General features: G+C 32.6%; 1 protein-coding gene across 1 annotated transcript; it reads left to right on the forward strand.

The window, feature by feature from the left end:
• Nucleotides 1-5,218: 5,218 nt before the first annotated feature.
• On the forward strand, nucleotides 5,219-13,005 carry LOC127867955 (L-xylulose reductase-like). Its single transcript, XM_052409475.1, has 7 exons — nucleotides 5,219-5,359; nucleotides 6,761-6,858; nucleotides 7,192-7,346; nucleotides 9,500-9,542; nucleotides 10,298-10,462; nucleotides 12,203-12,320; nucleotides 12,655-13,005. Exons 1-7 carry the CDS (start codon nucleotides 5,293-5,295, stop codon nucleotides 12,762-12,764), a joined length of 756 nt encoding a protein of 251 aa, XP_052265435.1. The 5' UTR covers nucleotides 5,219-5,292; the 3' UTR covers nucleotides 12,765-13,005.
• Nucleotides 13,006-17,022: the final 4,017 nt, after the last annotated feature.

Here is a 17,022-nt window from a genome sequence, read left to right on the forward strand (position 1 = left end):
ACTGTTTAACATGGACCTATGCATCATAAGATGTAATGTTTTATGCTGTCAAATAAAATTTGTTAATATGTGAGACTACGTTCTGACTCATATTATAATTCAGTTAAGTATTTAAAATACGGCCTAATTATTATAAAGAATGTTCTTGTTTTAAAATTTAACAAACATGGAATGTTGAGTGAGCAAGAAAACGCTGATAGTTTAAGTATTCTGTAAATGTAAATGTACCTGTTGTCGTTCTTGATATTGACAACATTTGAATAAACCACGCAGTATACTTATTTCATTAAAACTAATTTAAAACGATGTTCAATGAGGTAAGTAAGATGGGATTAAAAGCATTTGACACTGTGATTCTTGAGACGTATCATTATGCATTCAATATGGTGATACCGCAAGTTTGCATATAACAAGATACAGTTTAATGTAAAGTGTACTAAGAGCATATTGCCAACATAGCCTTAATATCGTAATGATTTCAAGCTGTCACTACAATGTCGTTACAAGTTGACATTGCGTTCCCAGGTATTCCTTTGTTAGCAAGTCTGTATTAGTGTTACATATGTCGAGCCCGTATTTTATTCCGATAAGCGTCATTAGATTACAATGCTGGGAAATCAACTCGGGACAGAAAGGGCAAAAACACAAAATAACAAGTGATTAATCTCTATAACGTGTCGAACGTATGTTTGCCTCAAGTATTTCATTTTTGAATCATGGTCGCCAATGGTAACCAAAAGTATACTGTTACCAAAGTATATTGTTTAGCAATCGAGACATCGCTGTAGTTTGATGCTTAAGATTTAAACGCATTTAATGTTTATGCACATAGTCAACAGTTGTTGAAATGGGTTTAAACCAGTTTATTACAACATATAAACATATGTTATTAGACATTCCTGGTATAAAACAAGCTAAACGTCGATGGTGAGTGTTTTTTACAGAAAGTTTAAAACTACCTGTAAAATTAATTACGCATTAGAACATATGCAAAAGCCTGTAACCAAGTATTTATACATTCGATAGTAGTTTGATTTTTAAACAGATTGCAATTGTGTAAATAAATGATGCAATATCATTCTAATTAAGATTTATTAAAGCTGTATAATATTAACATATATTGATACGTGTTCATATCCCCAGCCATTAAGTCAAAAATCCATTGGTAGCCTTAGGAATGATTACGTGACACAATAACCTTTTTTCTTCAAGTTTTCCATTGGTTAATCGGTTTATAAATGGGAATTGTATATACAAAACATATCATACTGACTGTCTACGGATTTTCACAATATCGCCTCATGGTTTATATTGAATATTATACCAAAATTCGAAATTCGAATATTTTTTTGCATACAACTATTTTGGAAAGCATATTAAATTATGTATATATTTATCATGTAAGACCTACATCGTTGTTTGCATAAATAAATAATAAATACTTTTGAATGTAATTACTCTTTTATCCTAACCAATTATATTGGTCATAAAAATAACTATATTTCTCAATTGGCGTTCGTTACAATCAATGTCTGCAACTTTGTGTTGTTCCAATTTGAAGTCCAAAATGGATATACCGAAACTGCATCAGTTGTGACAGCAGTTAAGTATTACACAACATCCATCTAGTCTGTAATGATACAACATCCGTATGGCTGCATTCACGGTTGCGTAGCTTTTATGACTTGAGACCAATATGCTGCATCCTATTTAATCAAAGTGGCTCAGTAGCGTTTTATTACATCATAATTATATTTGTATTTGTATTGCTTTAATATTGTTATAAATTTGATGGACAAGACATGATTATGGTCCTTCTACAGTTCTCAGATAAAAAGGGTTACAAGCTATATTTGTAAGTATAGTATGCATACACGCAATGAGCTAAACAAATTCTTCAACAAAATTAAGTAAAGCTTGACCCATCTTTATATTTTAACTATGCTTATCAATAACATTGTAATGCCATAGAGAAGAACAAAACAAACGTAGTGTAGCATATTTAACTTTCAACTAACCTTTATTTGTTTCACGGAAACGTGTTCAATGCGTAATTTTGCTTAGTGAAGCTGCTTAAAACATTAAAGAAACAATGCGTTCGCATTCAACGCTATAGTCCTCCTTGAAGTGATTATCCGTACTGACTGAAAGTCAAATCACTGTGGATGATCACATGTACATGTTTGTTCTTAAAATTGACACTTTAATAACAACAATAAAGAAATTAACCAGTGTAGGCAATATAGTGAACATCTTAACTGTTTTTGGCGTAACTCGCACCGTTTAGTTAATGATATATATGATTATATAACCATTCATATAATCAAATAAAAAAGCACAGTCAAATATTTACTGTTTAAAAAAGTCTGTCTTGGCCTGAAACCTTACTGCTTTTCGCCAAGGAATATCTACAGAACTATGTCATGTAAGCAAACAAAATTCAATTCCAGCTATAGATGTGCGTATATCGTTTTAAAATGCTTCTTACATAGGAATATAATAAAAGATATAATAATAATTAAAGTAAAGGCTAATATCTAATTTTTAGAAACAAATCTGAACCAGGTTGAATCTAACACAGTCTCGCCAATGAATTTCCAAGTATTATTTCAGTTGATATCATGCAGTTGCAAGCTGTTGTTTTCATTTTTAAAATGATCCTCTTATCCTTACTTTTGATAAAGAAATTATAAAGTTTTATGCAAAAGCAGAATTGGAATGTGTTCTATACAATTGGCTCAATGGGCATGGAATATAACGTTTTTTTCTCTTTACATGGCTGAATAGACACATGGTATATATAAAAATTAGTGTTTTTTTTATAACGTATATTTATAAAAGCTAATACAAATGTCAAACTTGTTTCCGGTTTCACTTATGTAAAACTGAACTGTTTTTTATTGAACTATTTTTTTTATTAAGCGTGCGTTAACGCTTAGTTCTCGCGTGTAACACGAGATAACAATGCCTCGAGATAAGAAAAGATCCAACGCAGCTTTGCGTAGATGTATCCGATCTTTGTTTATGATAGAGGTTTGGTTTTTATCGATGCCATAGAAGTACTGGTCCAGATAAGTATACATGTAATTCAAAATAATCTTTGCTTTAACTTGCGCTCTTACAACCTGAAACGGGGACAATGAAAACTACAACCAACGCGTTTGGATATTTTTACCTCTGATTAAATTGTCAAATTTCTCGGTATTATGCGCTATTGATTAAAATGTTTAAATATAAGTATATTAAGTTAAATTCACAAATTGTGTCAGTAAAACGAGATTTATATTTTTGAAAAAATTTGTGGGAAAAACTGTCATAGTACTTAGACTTGTGGTTGTTTTCCGATATAAATATTACTGGATATCTAAGCGGCGACAAAAACTTAACTAAAAAATGATATCATTAAGTGCGATATCATTAAGTGCGATTTAAGACGGGCTAATTTTGCAATTATTATACGTTCACTGTTAATTAGGTACGTTTATTGAAATTGTATAATATGATGTGTAAAACGCACATACAATCAACCAATATGCTCTAGATGTTGCAGCTGATACATAATCATGAAAATGTCCAGCGTTTTATACGAGGCATATAACAGGATTTTTATGTTTTCATGAACGCTGAAAGATGTTCTATTACGGCGGTAAAAGCAAGATGAAAATCCCTTAAATACGATATATTTAATTACTTAGCAATTAAATGTATAATATATATATATATATATATATATATATATATATATATATATATATATATATATATATATATATATATATATATATATATATATATATATATATTTTCATAATTAATTAATCAGAAATTCCACGCATGACAATCATTTCGTACTAGATTTCATGTCAGTTATCTAGCTACTTATAATTTGTCTTCTGGTAAATATTATATGATGCTATTGGACATATCCACAATGTATTTTTAAGTAATGAAAGCTAATACCGTGACGGAACCGTTATTGTTCTAATATATTATGTGAACAATAATATTAATATATGTGTAAATATAATTGGATATCGCCTATAAACATAAACAGTTAATTACCTTTCAGACTAAGAAACAAAATGTGTACATATCTCTCAATGCCTACTAAGTTTTATTTAACAACCTTGGAAAAGAGCATCGGACTTTTTCCGAAAAACACAATTTTGAATAACAAAATTATCATGCCGAGTAAACACGTGGCAAATATTATGAACTGATTTTGTCAGTTTACAAGAGAATTCTTTGTAAAATCTAATTACTAAAAGTTAAGACATAATTTGACTTCAAACAAAACACCGCCAGCCTATGTTTTGTCGTAATTAATTCACAAAAAGTACATTTTGGTACAATCTCCAGAATTGGGAGGTCAATGTTTGGTTTGAGAAATGTTAAACATGTTGAGAGAATGCATATGACAATTATTTGAAAAAAAGTTGTTTACGACCGCTAATTGAATTTTAACAATATGACATCAAATTAAAAAACATCTTATGCGTCTTATGTATCTACAAATGATAACTTGTTTGGGTTTATTGTAGCCGATTTTTAAAGGAGACTATCTTATGAAAAGTGAGAACAGACAAGTACCCATAAAAATTCGCTTTTTATAGGTGTTTCCTTTGATACACTTTTTTATTAATATATTATAAAGGTTCTTATTCAATATAAGACATTGTTTATGCACGATTGTTTTAGGAATGCAATTAAGCTCATTGTTAAATGAAATACATTCCGTTCATATAACCAACAACCTTTGTTAATCGTATTGCACGTTTTCCCGGATGAAGTTTTCATCTAAGGAACTGAACAATGAATGGCCTTTAAAGATGGTGTGATCTGAAAGGATAGGGCTAACGTGACTCATTAGCGGTGCAAACTTCTGTAACGAATAAACGAAATGTGAAGTTATAAACCACCTTGCTTTTGCAATCACATTCATTTTACAAATGCTCTTCAAATATCAACTAAATTGATTAGTCCTCTGAGCATCATGTGCAGATCATGGTGACGTCATGATTGCAATTATTAAGAAGGCTATTTTAAGGATGTTGTCGTGGAGAGATGCGACACGAATATAAAGCAATTAACTGTAATTAGCAGTTAATTTTGTTAGCAACCTTTAAGACACTAAATATGTACTATCTTTCAAAATGTGCCGCTGTTCCAACCCTGACCTACTTGAATTTATCCTTATCTGTTTTTCAACACAATTCGGTGTCCTTATCATGTACGGGCGTTTACTTGTACGTCGTGTATATCGTTAAGAAAGTATTCGACTTAGCTTTTAACATGGCCGAAGCGAAGTCAGACGTATGTTTTCAAGGGAAGACTGCCCTGGTAACTGGAGTAGGAAAAGGTAGCGTGACCAAATCTTTATAAAATGTATTGACTACTCAGTCTTCACCATCTAGTTATCATGTTTTTGTGGATGATGTTTATATATATATATATAAATAAAATATATAAATATATATATGGCGCACCAAGCAGCCACGGCACATTGGCTTATTTATATATATTTATATATTTATATATATATATATGGTGAAATTATTGATCCACTAAACATCCAGTAAGTTGGAAATAATGTATTATGTAATTGTTCGTAAAAACATAAATAAATAAATATGTATTTATTTATTTATTTATGTTTTTACGAACAATTACAGAATACATTATTCCCAACTTACTGGATGTTTAGTGGATCAATATTTTCAGCAAAAACTTTGATGATAAAAATACTATTTTTACGTGTGTGTGTTTTGTGATTTAATATGCAACTCGTGTCTTTGAATTCCGTAAAGCTCCCAATACTTTGCATTGACAGTTGACCGAAGCTTGTTTAAAATTATTACGTTTGAAGTCAAATTGTATGTATGTTTATGTATTAAATATGCAATTGGTCGCTTAAATGCAATAACGGATGATCGGGTGTTTGTAATAATGTGATCCTGATTTCTGATATACAAATTTTCTTATTTCATATACATACAACAATTAAACCATTAAATAAACTAGTTAATCGGTGAACAATTAAACATATTGGTGCAGGCCATCACTTTTCATGAAATAATAATTAACATAATATGCTGCAAGCTAAATGTAAACACAGCAAGCAGCTAATTATGTGTTTAAATGTCTCAGCAGGACTAAGTACAAGTCATGACCTCTCTTCATTTGTTTATCTACAACTTATCACGTTAATGGGGCGTCTTACTGTTGAATTAGTTTCCATTAATTAATCATAATAAAACATAATGGAAATAATATGGAAAGACCACTTAAACAACACTTTAATTCACTATTCAGGAAAAGTCGGTTAGCCTTATACATTAGTGCGTATGTTCTAAAATAGACATGGATACTGTCTCGTATATTAAAAATCTTGAATAGGCAATTCCTTTCTTGATTTTGGTTGTCGTTATGAGAAAATAAACTTTGAATCAACCTTAAAGTTCTCACTGGTTTTAATATTGCTTACATGTGTTTTATATGACAATCCAACAAAATGTGTGTCTCTGTGACGCGTTACGTCTGTCTGTCTGCCCGTCCGTTCGTCCGTGCGCCCGTCCATCCGTCCGCCCGCCCGTGCGCCAGTTTGTCTATTTGTCTGTCTGTCTGTCTGTCTGTCTGTCTGTTTGTCTTTGTCATGCTCTCCGACCGTCCTTCCTGCCTGCAGACCTTGTTATTGAGTCCGGTAATTACTTCGTAAAATATTTGTTTATTCTCAACTATTTTGCAATTTCTTATCTTTTAGGTATTGGCCGAGCTATCGCTGTCAGACTGGCGGCTCTTGGTGTGAAGGTTTATGGAATCTCGAGAACCCAATCCGATTTAGATGAGTTACGTCAAGAAGTAGGTTTAATCTGAGGCTTTGAATGTCTTGACACATGCATATATAAGTGCCTATGATACGGTTAATCACATACAAAGATATATGCCATATTGACCTTGATTATCTGATAAAGGATTTTGAAAAGCGTCAGTCTATTCATCACTACGAATTGTAAAACGATACTCTAAATAACCCTTTAGTACTTGTCAAGATAATGGTAATATGATAAGTAATAAGTTGCATATTTTTCATGTTACTCATGTTATGCATACCGTTCATTATAAGATTGTTATGTTCTTCGCCGTGTGAAAATATTAACATAATACAAAATGTCTTAACTGTATATTTCTAAGGTAGCTTCGATCGGGACCCGAATGGTGGACATCGCAGACTGGGACGCTACCAGGAAGATTGTGCAAGATCTCGGCCCTATCGACCTTCTCGTCAACAACGCGGGAATCACAAACTGGACCGGTTTCTTGGATGTAACAAAACAGGAGCTAGATAAGTGCGTTGAGGTGTTTTTTTGTGTAAAGAAGATATGTAGAAGTCGGCTTTTGACGTTTTTATTTTTAATATAATTTAAGCACAGCTGCATTAGGAGGTGATGCATTTCTTAAATAGTTTCGAGCGAACCCATCAATACATAATTCGAGACACTTTTGTCCGTGTTTTATATTTCGGCAGCTGCAAACTCTGTGGTTATAATTTTATGTTTCTATGCGTTTCTTCTTTCGTAGAAAACAGTATATAATTAAGACAATTACTAAGGTAGTAAACAATCTCAACAGTAGCTCTAGTTAATTTTATTTTTTGAAAGCTGAATCATAAATCGGTCAGATATATGTTGACCTGCGTCTGTTGATAAATAACAAAATCCCATATTGCATCACTAAAACGGATATCCTGTCTGACTTGATACGAATCGTTCACATTATGTCAACACAAAATGAATACAACCGGATTTCTGTAAAATTTACCAGATTATTATATATACAAGGTCAAGTTAGAAACAGTTCACAGAAAATTATTGTCAGAAAACAACAAATAAGTTATTATTCAACTGCATTTTTGGATATTTTTCCTAAACAAAATTCTAAAAATAACTAAACTGAACTACTTTTTAAAAATCCAGGTATGGTGGATAATAAGAGTCACCATTCTATTTCAAGAGCTTAACGATTTTGCTATAACCAAATGGAGAATTTAAAACCATCTCAAATTGAAAGTAATTGCAGACGACATATAGAGTTGTAAATCAATATAAAGAAATATGTTTGACTGGGTAGAAATCATTGTGATAAAAGGAGATATTGCTCATCAATAACAAGATTTTATGAGTTTTGTGCAGACGACTCTAGAAATCATAGTTTTACATAGAAATACACAGCTAGGTATGATAGTTTTTTCTTTCTTCCCTCCTGAACAACTAATGTCCTTGTATCGTTTTGAATAATGTGTTTCTTTTGGCAAACCGAATATTTTTATACATTTGTATATCGATTCCTTCTACCCATTTTGAAAGCGTGGCACTCGCTGTGCTCCGTAGAAAAAACGTGCATTACAAATCGGTCGAAATCACGTGAAGTAGTAAGAAAACCTGGTATGTGTATACACATACCTGAGAAAACACATCGTTTTTTTGACAGTTGGTCGCGACTAGTAAAACAACTGTTAACATTAATCAGGAAGAGATCGCGCTTTATAACAGAAATGATCACACAGAGATGTAATCACTTACCCCTTTTCAAATAATTTCGAGCTGAACAATTTCCCCCACACGTCTTTTTTTAGTGTATTTGTATTGTTTTCCTGAAGCCGAAGTGCTTCTCACATAATATCCATCCGACTTCCGTTGTTTTGACTTTCGTTATTAAAAACTTCGTTTAAAAGAATTATTTTTACATTTAGTTGTTGAAGCGAATTATTATTATATATTATCAATAATATAGTATACCGTGATTGTAAACATTGGCGAAATGCTTCTTACAAAGTTATTTTTTTTGGAGTGTTTATGAGGTCTGATCATGCAGTTTGCACACATCAACGGAAAGATTACAATCCAATGCATTTGTCATCGTCAACCGTTTGGAATGTCAATTAGGCGATGAGTGAGTTTTTAGCATGTTTCTTTCAATTTTATTAATCAAAAAATGGCTGCCCCCATCGTCATGAAATGACATGTGTTCGAGTTTTGATATTTCTAGATATGTATTTGTTTTTTACTATTTAAGCGTAACTTGCCCTCATCAATGTCGATATTATTAACTAGTTATATAATTTTCCGCCGAAATACGTTGAATAAACATCATTCAGATTTTTAAAAATAATGTCTATTTTTGTGTTAAAATCGATTTGTATTTTGATTGATTTTGTCGATGGTATGAGATTTTGCTGCACAAAATTAGTAACAGTTTGAAGGAAAACCACCCTTTTAAGTAAATATGTAAACATTTTCAATGTGGCACTCTTGGTTAAGTCAAATTTGAGTTCAATGCTAGGGGTCCCACACATTTGAACTTGAAGCCTCTACATGAACCTTAAGTATAAGCTACTGTCTCTTTTAAGGTGTACACGACACGAAATTATGTATGAAAAACGTACATTAGACGGATTAAGAATATGGCGTCATTACGCAATAATGTCTCTTTTTTATTTCAGTATGCACGACATCAATTTCAAAGCAGCATTTAATATTTCTCAGGTACTTCTTTTTTTGTTCGTTTAAATGTTTACATACATTTTGGACATGTCAGCAATTAAATTAATGAACCATACTACATGGACGCCATCGTTAGGCTTGGCTTTGCAAAACCTCTTGACATTAATAGTATTCGTTCATTGCTAATGGGATATGAATCCCCAACATGACACGAGTAATTTTCATGTGTTTTTTTTTTCTTTTGATGATATTTCCAGTGCACATTAACCTTTTAGCACTTTGAGCTAATGGCATTGAAGCAATAACTCATCTAAATTCATGGGGTTATGTGTTTCTCATGCGTGCTATGTTTGTGTTAATATATCATACAATTATGCAATACAATGTGCCAGTTGTGGTATCTTTCATATCCATATATTATTGTACATGTTTTTATTATATTTCAAGACATGTTTGCTTATAATGTTCCACATTTACTGCTGACGATCGGTAAAATTATCTACACAAGCGTACAAAAGGGAGGGCGACTTATGAGGATGTATAAAAAGACACGTCCACAGTTGTCTTTCTTGGAGTGATTGTGAATGTCAGTGTTATTTGCTGTTTTATAAGTTTTATAAAGTTATGTTTACATTTTACCTGTGTCGATTTGCGTTTTACATAAATGTGCAAGTAAAATATATTGGGACAATACAAATTATTTTATCTTTCTCGTGGTGCTAATAAAATTCAATACTTTATTGATGCTTTACCGGAATATTCATGTCGGTAGTCTTTTTATTTTGTGTAATTTCAAGGTCGTTGCCCAAGGCATGGTTTCGAGGGGAACGGGTGGATCGATTGTGAATATTTCAAGCGTCGCAGGACAACGAGCGGTACCCAACCACACCTGCTACTGTACCGCTAAGGCCGCCCTGGACATGCTGACCATGACATTGGCGTATGAGTTGGGGCCACATAAGGTGATTGCATAAGCATAGTTCTTATAAAACATATATATGTATTAGAGATGGGAACGCATATTATAGTATTTTAGATATTCGACCATCTTTCGAATATTCGAATCCAAAGTTCCGAATCTTTAATTCAGACGACTTTCGTCTATCAGTCATTGTTTTGAAGACAGTTGGTCGCGATCAATGGTCGCGATGATAAATGACACAGGGGAGGTAATTAGGGAAGGCGTAGTGCTTTAAGTTCACGTTCCTGTCCGTTGTCAAGGGAATTAACTAAAGATGCAACTGGTCACTAAAATATTAGCGATAAACATTTGTTATTTACATGAAATCTTCACAATATTTGTGTATAGTTTAAAATATGTCATATTGCACGAATATAAACTCATATATAGTTTATATATAGCAACGTTTCAAAATCATTGTGTCAATGATTTTTTTTGTTTAAACTAACTAATGTTGGAAATAGTTCTTGCTGCAGGTATCTTTTTTATTTCAGGTCAAAATGGAGTGTTGTATTTTAATCAAATAGTTTAACATTAAAAATTCGTTAATTAATTAAAACGTATGTTAAACGGTAGTTCGGCACCGTTTATAACGAAAATTATTGATAAACATTAACAATTCTGATATGACATATACGACATAAACTGGATGCAATTTTTTTAAATATAGATAATCACGATAAATTTGATATTTCAAAACACTTTATTTGTGTGAGTAATCAGTCTTGAAGGTGGAATAAAAATATCAAATTAGCAGACAAAAATCTGAATATATTATTGGATCACGCATATATGGGCGAATTAAAGTATTGTTCTGTTATGTTCTGATTTGTAAAACGCGTTAAATAAACGTCTCAACTGCAGCTAAATGCCCGCCGCTCCCGACAGAACACACAATTCATGTATGCGGTGATAAAATCAAAACAATAACAAAACTTTATCTCTGTTTCTAACAGATAAGTGTTAACCAGTTTTGGGCTGGTTTATTGTGTTCATTGATCAGTTTATTATTTCCTTCGTCGGTATTGCTTGTCGTTTGAAGTAGGCAATAGTGCAGGATGTCGATTGCTAGGAATAATATCTTTATAATGTACTTAATCATCAATTCATTTAATGTATTCTAACAAAATGTCAGATTAACATTTGTATTTATAAAATGAATCCGATGTACCATTTGCATCACACGAGTTAATACACCGTGTGTGTATATATAGTCCAAAATAATTCCAATATTATTCAAAGGCAACACGACTTGTGTTATTTTCAAACGGTCACATTTTGTATAGATTTAAATCTATAAAGACCTCGATAATGCCACCCATCATGTTTCATGCGATCAAGCAATAATACGAAGTCATGCGATTGAGTTCTAAGTTAAAAATTATCAATTATCGTTTTCCATATTACTTTTGTCGAGGATACCTAAATAATACGAGATCTACTGATATTGTTTGCAATCAGTACATTGGTCATGTCGTGCGTTATTTTGTACATTTTGATCGAAAATAAAACGTTACAATATTCGACTGTATTCGAATAATAAACAACACAATTTTTTTACACATGTTCAACTTTGATTTCAGAAGTCGTCTTTTTCATGCGTTAGGAACAAATTGGCAAGTGAAACATCTACATGCACGACGACTGTAACATGAAAATGTGTCAGCTTTTCGGTAGGCATCATTTTACAGAGAATATAACTGACCTGTGTTACTATTGAAGTTTATGTTTCATATTTCAGATCCGAGTAAATAGTGTCAATCCCACCATCGTCTTGACTACCCTGGGGCGGAAAGGTTGGAGCGATCCAGTCAAGAAAGCCAACGCAATTAAAAAAATACCAATTGGTCGGCTAGCTGGTAAGTTTTACTCAGGAAACTCTTATAGAAACTAAATAATCGAAACAGAAAGTGTTGACACATTTTTTCCCAGGATTTTAGCATAATTTATAATGTTTGAATATTAAGTATTGTACTACACGGAAATGTTACTGTATAATAAAATGCCGAATCTTTATTTTATCTTTTAAAGCCAAATATACCTTTTAGTCCGTACGCAAATGTAGTCATTATTTCAAAATGAAGCATAATCATCGTCAATAGGAGTGTGTAACCTGTTGTATTTTAATGTTGTAATGTAGATTTATCTATGATTGCTATTATATTTAATTTATTTTGGTTGTTACGGATTCAGAGGAGGAGGACGTGGTTGAGGCGGCGGTGTTCCTTCTGAGCGACCGGGCGTCAATGATCAATGGAGCGCTACTTCCGGTGGACGGCGGCATGATCATCAGTTGTGTTTAGAGTTGAAGCACTGAATTATGTCACTGGAATATGGCTTATACAATTCAACATGTTTTCACATATATGCACTACAGGAATGGTTTGACTCGAATAACATAATTATATTTATGGAATAGAAAACATGCTATTGATAACATTTTCTGTGCCCGTATTTTACTGTAAAACTTAAAAAAGTATACTAGATTGTATTGTTAGTAACTCTTCGAACATGTATTTCTAAATATAACAAATACTAGTACAACCCTGTTTTTATTGTCAGTTATGTTTGTACACGCTATCAGAAAACCGATTTTGAAACAGTTGAGATATGAACTTTATCATTTGTCTAAGTGGTTTAATTGTAATTATTTTTGCTTCAAAACTCTATTTCATTTTCAGTCTGATCCGCATTGTAGTTTTTCTACAGGCGCTTTTGAATATGTATTAAGCTAGATCAATTGTAGTTTTGTTATGCGTGTGCGCTCGAAATAAAAAAACAACAACTTATGACGAGTGCTTTCAGAAAAGCACGCGGCATTTTTCGGAAAATTATGCCACGGGGGTTTTGGACAACCACGAACAATTTATGACCAACACTTTGATGACTAACCAATTCAAAACATAGTTATTAACAATGATCAAGTGATTTAAAACTAACTTATAATTTTCACTATGTATGCTTAATTATATTTCGTTTTTCACAATCGTGTTCCACAACTTATCCTTGATTTGATTGAACTAAATCGAATGTGTTACAACTCACAGGCAAATACGCCTTTATATACGGCTTCTTTTTTGTGCCACAGCAGACTTTCATAAAGTCAACAGCGATTTTGTTCTTTTATTTCACATTTTCTGAAAACATAGTGTTCGTTTAAATACCAAGTTTGTTCCAATCATACATTTGAGGTCGAACATGGCCAGCCGCATAAAGTGACGACTCCTAACAAAATTTCTTTTGAAACTGCAAGGCCCAGAGGTTTGTTGTTTGAATGTTAAGTCCTATGAGTCTCTGCTACATTGGTGAAAATAAATAATGGTCAAAACTTGCCTTACCAAAAAGGTTGTATGGTTAATATAAAATAAATATCGATAAACTTCACAATTCTTAGTATCTGAAAAAAAGTTAGTATGCATCACGAAATTGTTTTTCTCTTCAATGTTTTATTCATATCATGCTCTAGGTTTAAAACTAAATATGGCCTTTGGGCCACGGGGTTTATATTTGCTTATTTTCTTATTATTTTTAATTGCCTCCTGTGAAACCGAAGTAGTTACGGGTTGAATATTTGGTATGCAACACCTATGGTGCTTATATATTATGTTTTTTTCAAAATCGAATTGATCCTAGTGGTCAATTGTTTTTTTAACTTAAATCACAAGAAATTATAACCCGCAATATAACCAAAGTACCCTTCGAGTACTGCACAACAGCTGTATACATGTGTGAGCTTGTTTTATGGTATACCACATAGCCTTTAACAAAATATTTTACCAGTTGAAAACACTCGATCATTTATCGTTGTATTTGATACAATTTATGGTAACACAGTTGCTGTATTTCTAACCACAAGTATTAATTTTAGTATATTTTGTCATGATTGTGTATCAATGTTTTGAAACTGTTTATAAAATAATTATAACTAACTGAAGCAATAAAACGCTATGTAGGGTATGATGCTTCTAATTTCAATTAAAATAACAGTACAAAAATAGCTGAACATAACAGCTGCATTATTAAGCTAATTATAATTTTTATATGACTTTTTGACTTTTTGTTTTGACTCCTAAACATTTCGGGCCATGGGTAATTTGACCAAAAATGACGAAAGATCGCCAACCGATCTTACCGACGAAACTTTTGAAACGCCGGAGGTGAATATCGCCAGACTTACTGTCAACTGGTTTATGATTCCAGTGGAATATATTGAACATTTTTATCAGTTTAAACATCAAAATTATTTTACGATCATAATTTTCTGTGATTTCATCCCACCAACAGATACGTTTCGCCACAATTCGCATAACTATATAACTAATTATAAATCACTGCACTTTCGGTAAATTTCGGCTGTCCGGTTAGCTCAGTGATTGCTTCTCACCAAGACGACAAGGGTTAAATCCTCGTTACCGGAACCACGTGAGTTTGATTGGTGGTCACCATCCCGAACAGTGTCGGGTATTCCGGCTTCCACCATTCCACAGGAACACACGAAAATTAAACACGAGATGTATTTGTCAGAAACACAATGCCCATTATTGAGCCGCTTTGAAGTCCTATATTTGACCTTGAAGGATGACCTTGACCTTTCACCACTAAAAATGTGAAGGTGAATGAGATACACGTGCATGCCAAATATCAAGATGCTATCTTCAATAATGTAAAAGTTATTGCAAAATTTTTACCATGGTTAAAGTTTTGGGACACACACATACAATGAATGACAGACAGATAGCCAGACAGAGAGAGAAGCCAAAAACAATATACCCCCGATCTTTCGATCCGGGGGCATAAAAGTACAATGATATTTTACATTTGACCTTGAAGTTTGACCTTGACCATTCAACACTAAAAATGTGCAGCTGCACAATTTGTAAAAAAGATATTGAATGGAGATTTCTTTTTTAATTTTGACCTTTGACCTTGAAGGATGACCTTGACCTTTCCCCATTCAAAATGTGCAGCTCCACGAGATACACATAAATGCCAAATATGAAGATGCTGTGTTCAATATTAAAAAAAGTTATGATAAAACTTAAACGAAGGTTAAAGTTTTAGGAAAGAAAATTACAATGATATTTGACCTTTGCCCTTGAAGGTTGAACTTGACCTTTCACCACTAAAAATGTGCAGCTGCACAAGAAGTAAGTAAGAGATTAAATGGAAAAATGTTTTTTTATGTTGACCTTTGACCTTGAAGTATAACCTTGACCTTGACTTTTCACCACTCAAAATGTGCAGCTCCACGAGATACAAATGCATGCCAAATATGAAATTGCTGTGTTCAATATTAAACAAGTTTTGATAAAAATGTAACGTATGTTAAAGTTTTAGGAAAGAAAAATACAATGCTATTTGACCTTAAACCTTAAAGGATGACCTTAACCTTGACTTTTCACCACTCAAAATTAGCAGCTACATATGATACATATGCATGGCAAATATCAAATTGGTGTGTTCACTATTGCAAAAGTTATCAAACTTTGACCAAGGTTAAAGTTTTGGGACAGAATGACAGACAGACAGGACAAAAACAATATACCCCCGATTTATCGATCCGGGGGCATAAAAAACTTCCAATACAATACAAAGAGATGAACCATTAATAATTAAAACAATCGTCCCAACTTTCGTGAATCATAAAGTTAATTAGGTCGGAGTGCTTAGACAGACTCTGGGCCCTCATATCAAGCAACCACAGACGCGAAAGGACCTGATAAATTTCGTTATACACACGTATCGGTAAATTTCGAGAATTATTCTGTAAGTAAGCCTTGCCACTCATCCAATAACAAGTTGTAAACCAATCACATGTCATTTTCACGAAATGTCTACTAGTGTGTAGGTCAGAACAAAAACTTCTCGAATGTGAAGGTGAACAATAAAGCATGTCAGCTTTCATGTCTTTGTGTTCATGAAAAACAAAATCATGTATTTGTTCCTGTTAATAAGTTTTAAATGCTTGCATGAATGTTAGTTAGGGACTATTTTGTTGCTGTACATGTGTAATTGTTTTATTTTCTTTTTATACTGGATGGGGTAGTCAACTACACATTAACTTGATTTGCATGCAATGAAAAGATCTATCGGCATAAACAAAACTATTAAAGAAATTTAATTCTTTGTTACAGTAAACGATGTTAAAAGACCATAAATAAAAAAGTAATACCAGAAAATGCCCAATGTTGTTTTTGTAAATAGCTTATGCGTATGTATAGTAAGGATGTAACTTAAGAGCATAACGGTTAGGGCTCAGATGGCTATAATATATTCTTTAAGGCCGGATCGGTGGGACAAAATTGTAATACCAGAACAATGTTGGGTCGGGTCGGGTATGTTTAAAGTTTAATGAAAAATAACTTCATTAATGACATGATCATTAATAACATGTTGTATCGCCTTAAATATTCAACTTTTTGTCAACCCATGTGTCAAGCCATGTTATAAATAATAAAGTATTTCTATTAGATCGATTTATTAAATTATAAATGAAACTGAACAGCATATACTCATTTATTAGGAATATACAACGTTATTAAATGAAATCAGCAAATGTTA

This window comes from Dreissena polymorpha, chromosome 2, assembly GCF_020536995.1.
Source record: "Dreissena polymorpha isolate Duluth1 chromosome 2, UMN_Dpol_1.0, whole genome shotgun sequence".
Taxonomy (NCBI): domain Eukaryota; kingdom Metazoa; phylum Mollusca; class Bivalvia; order Myida; family Dreissenidae; genus Dreissena; species Dreissena polymorpha.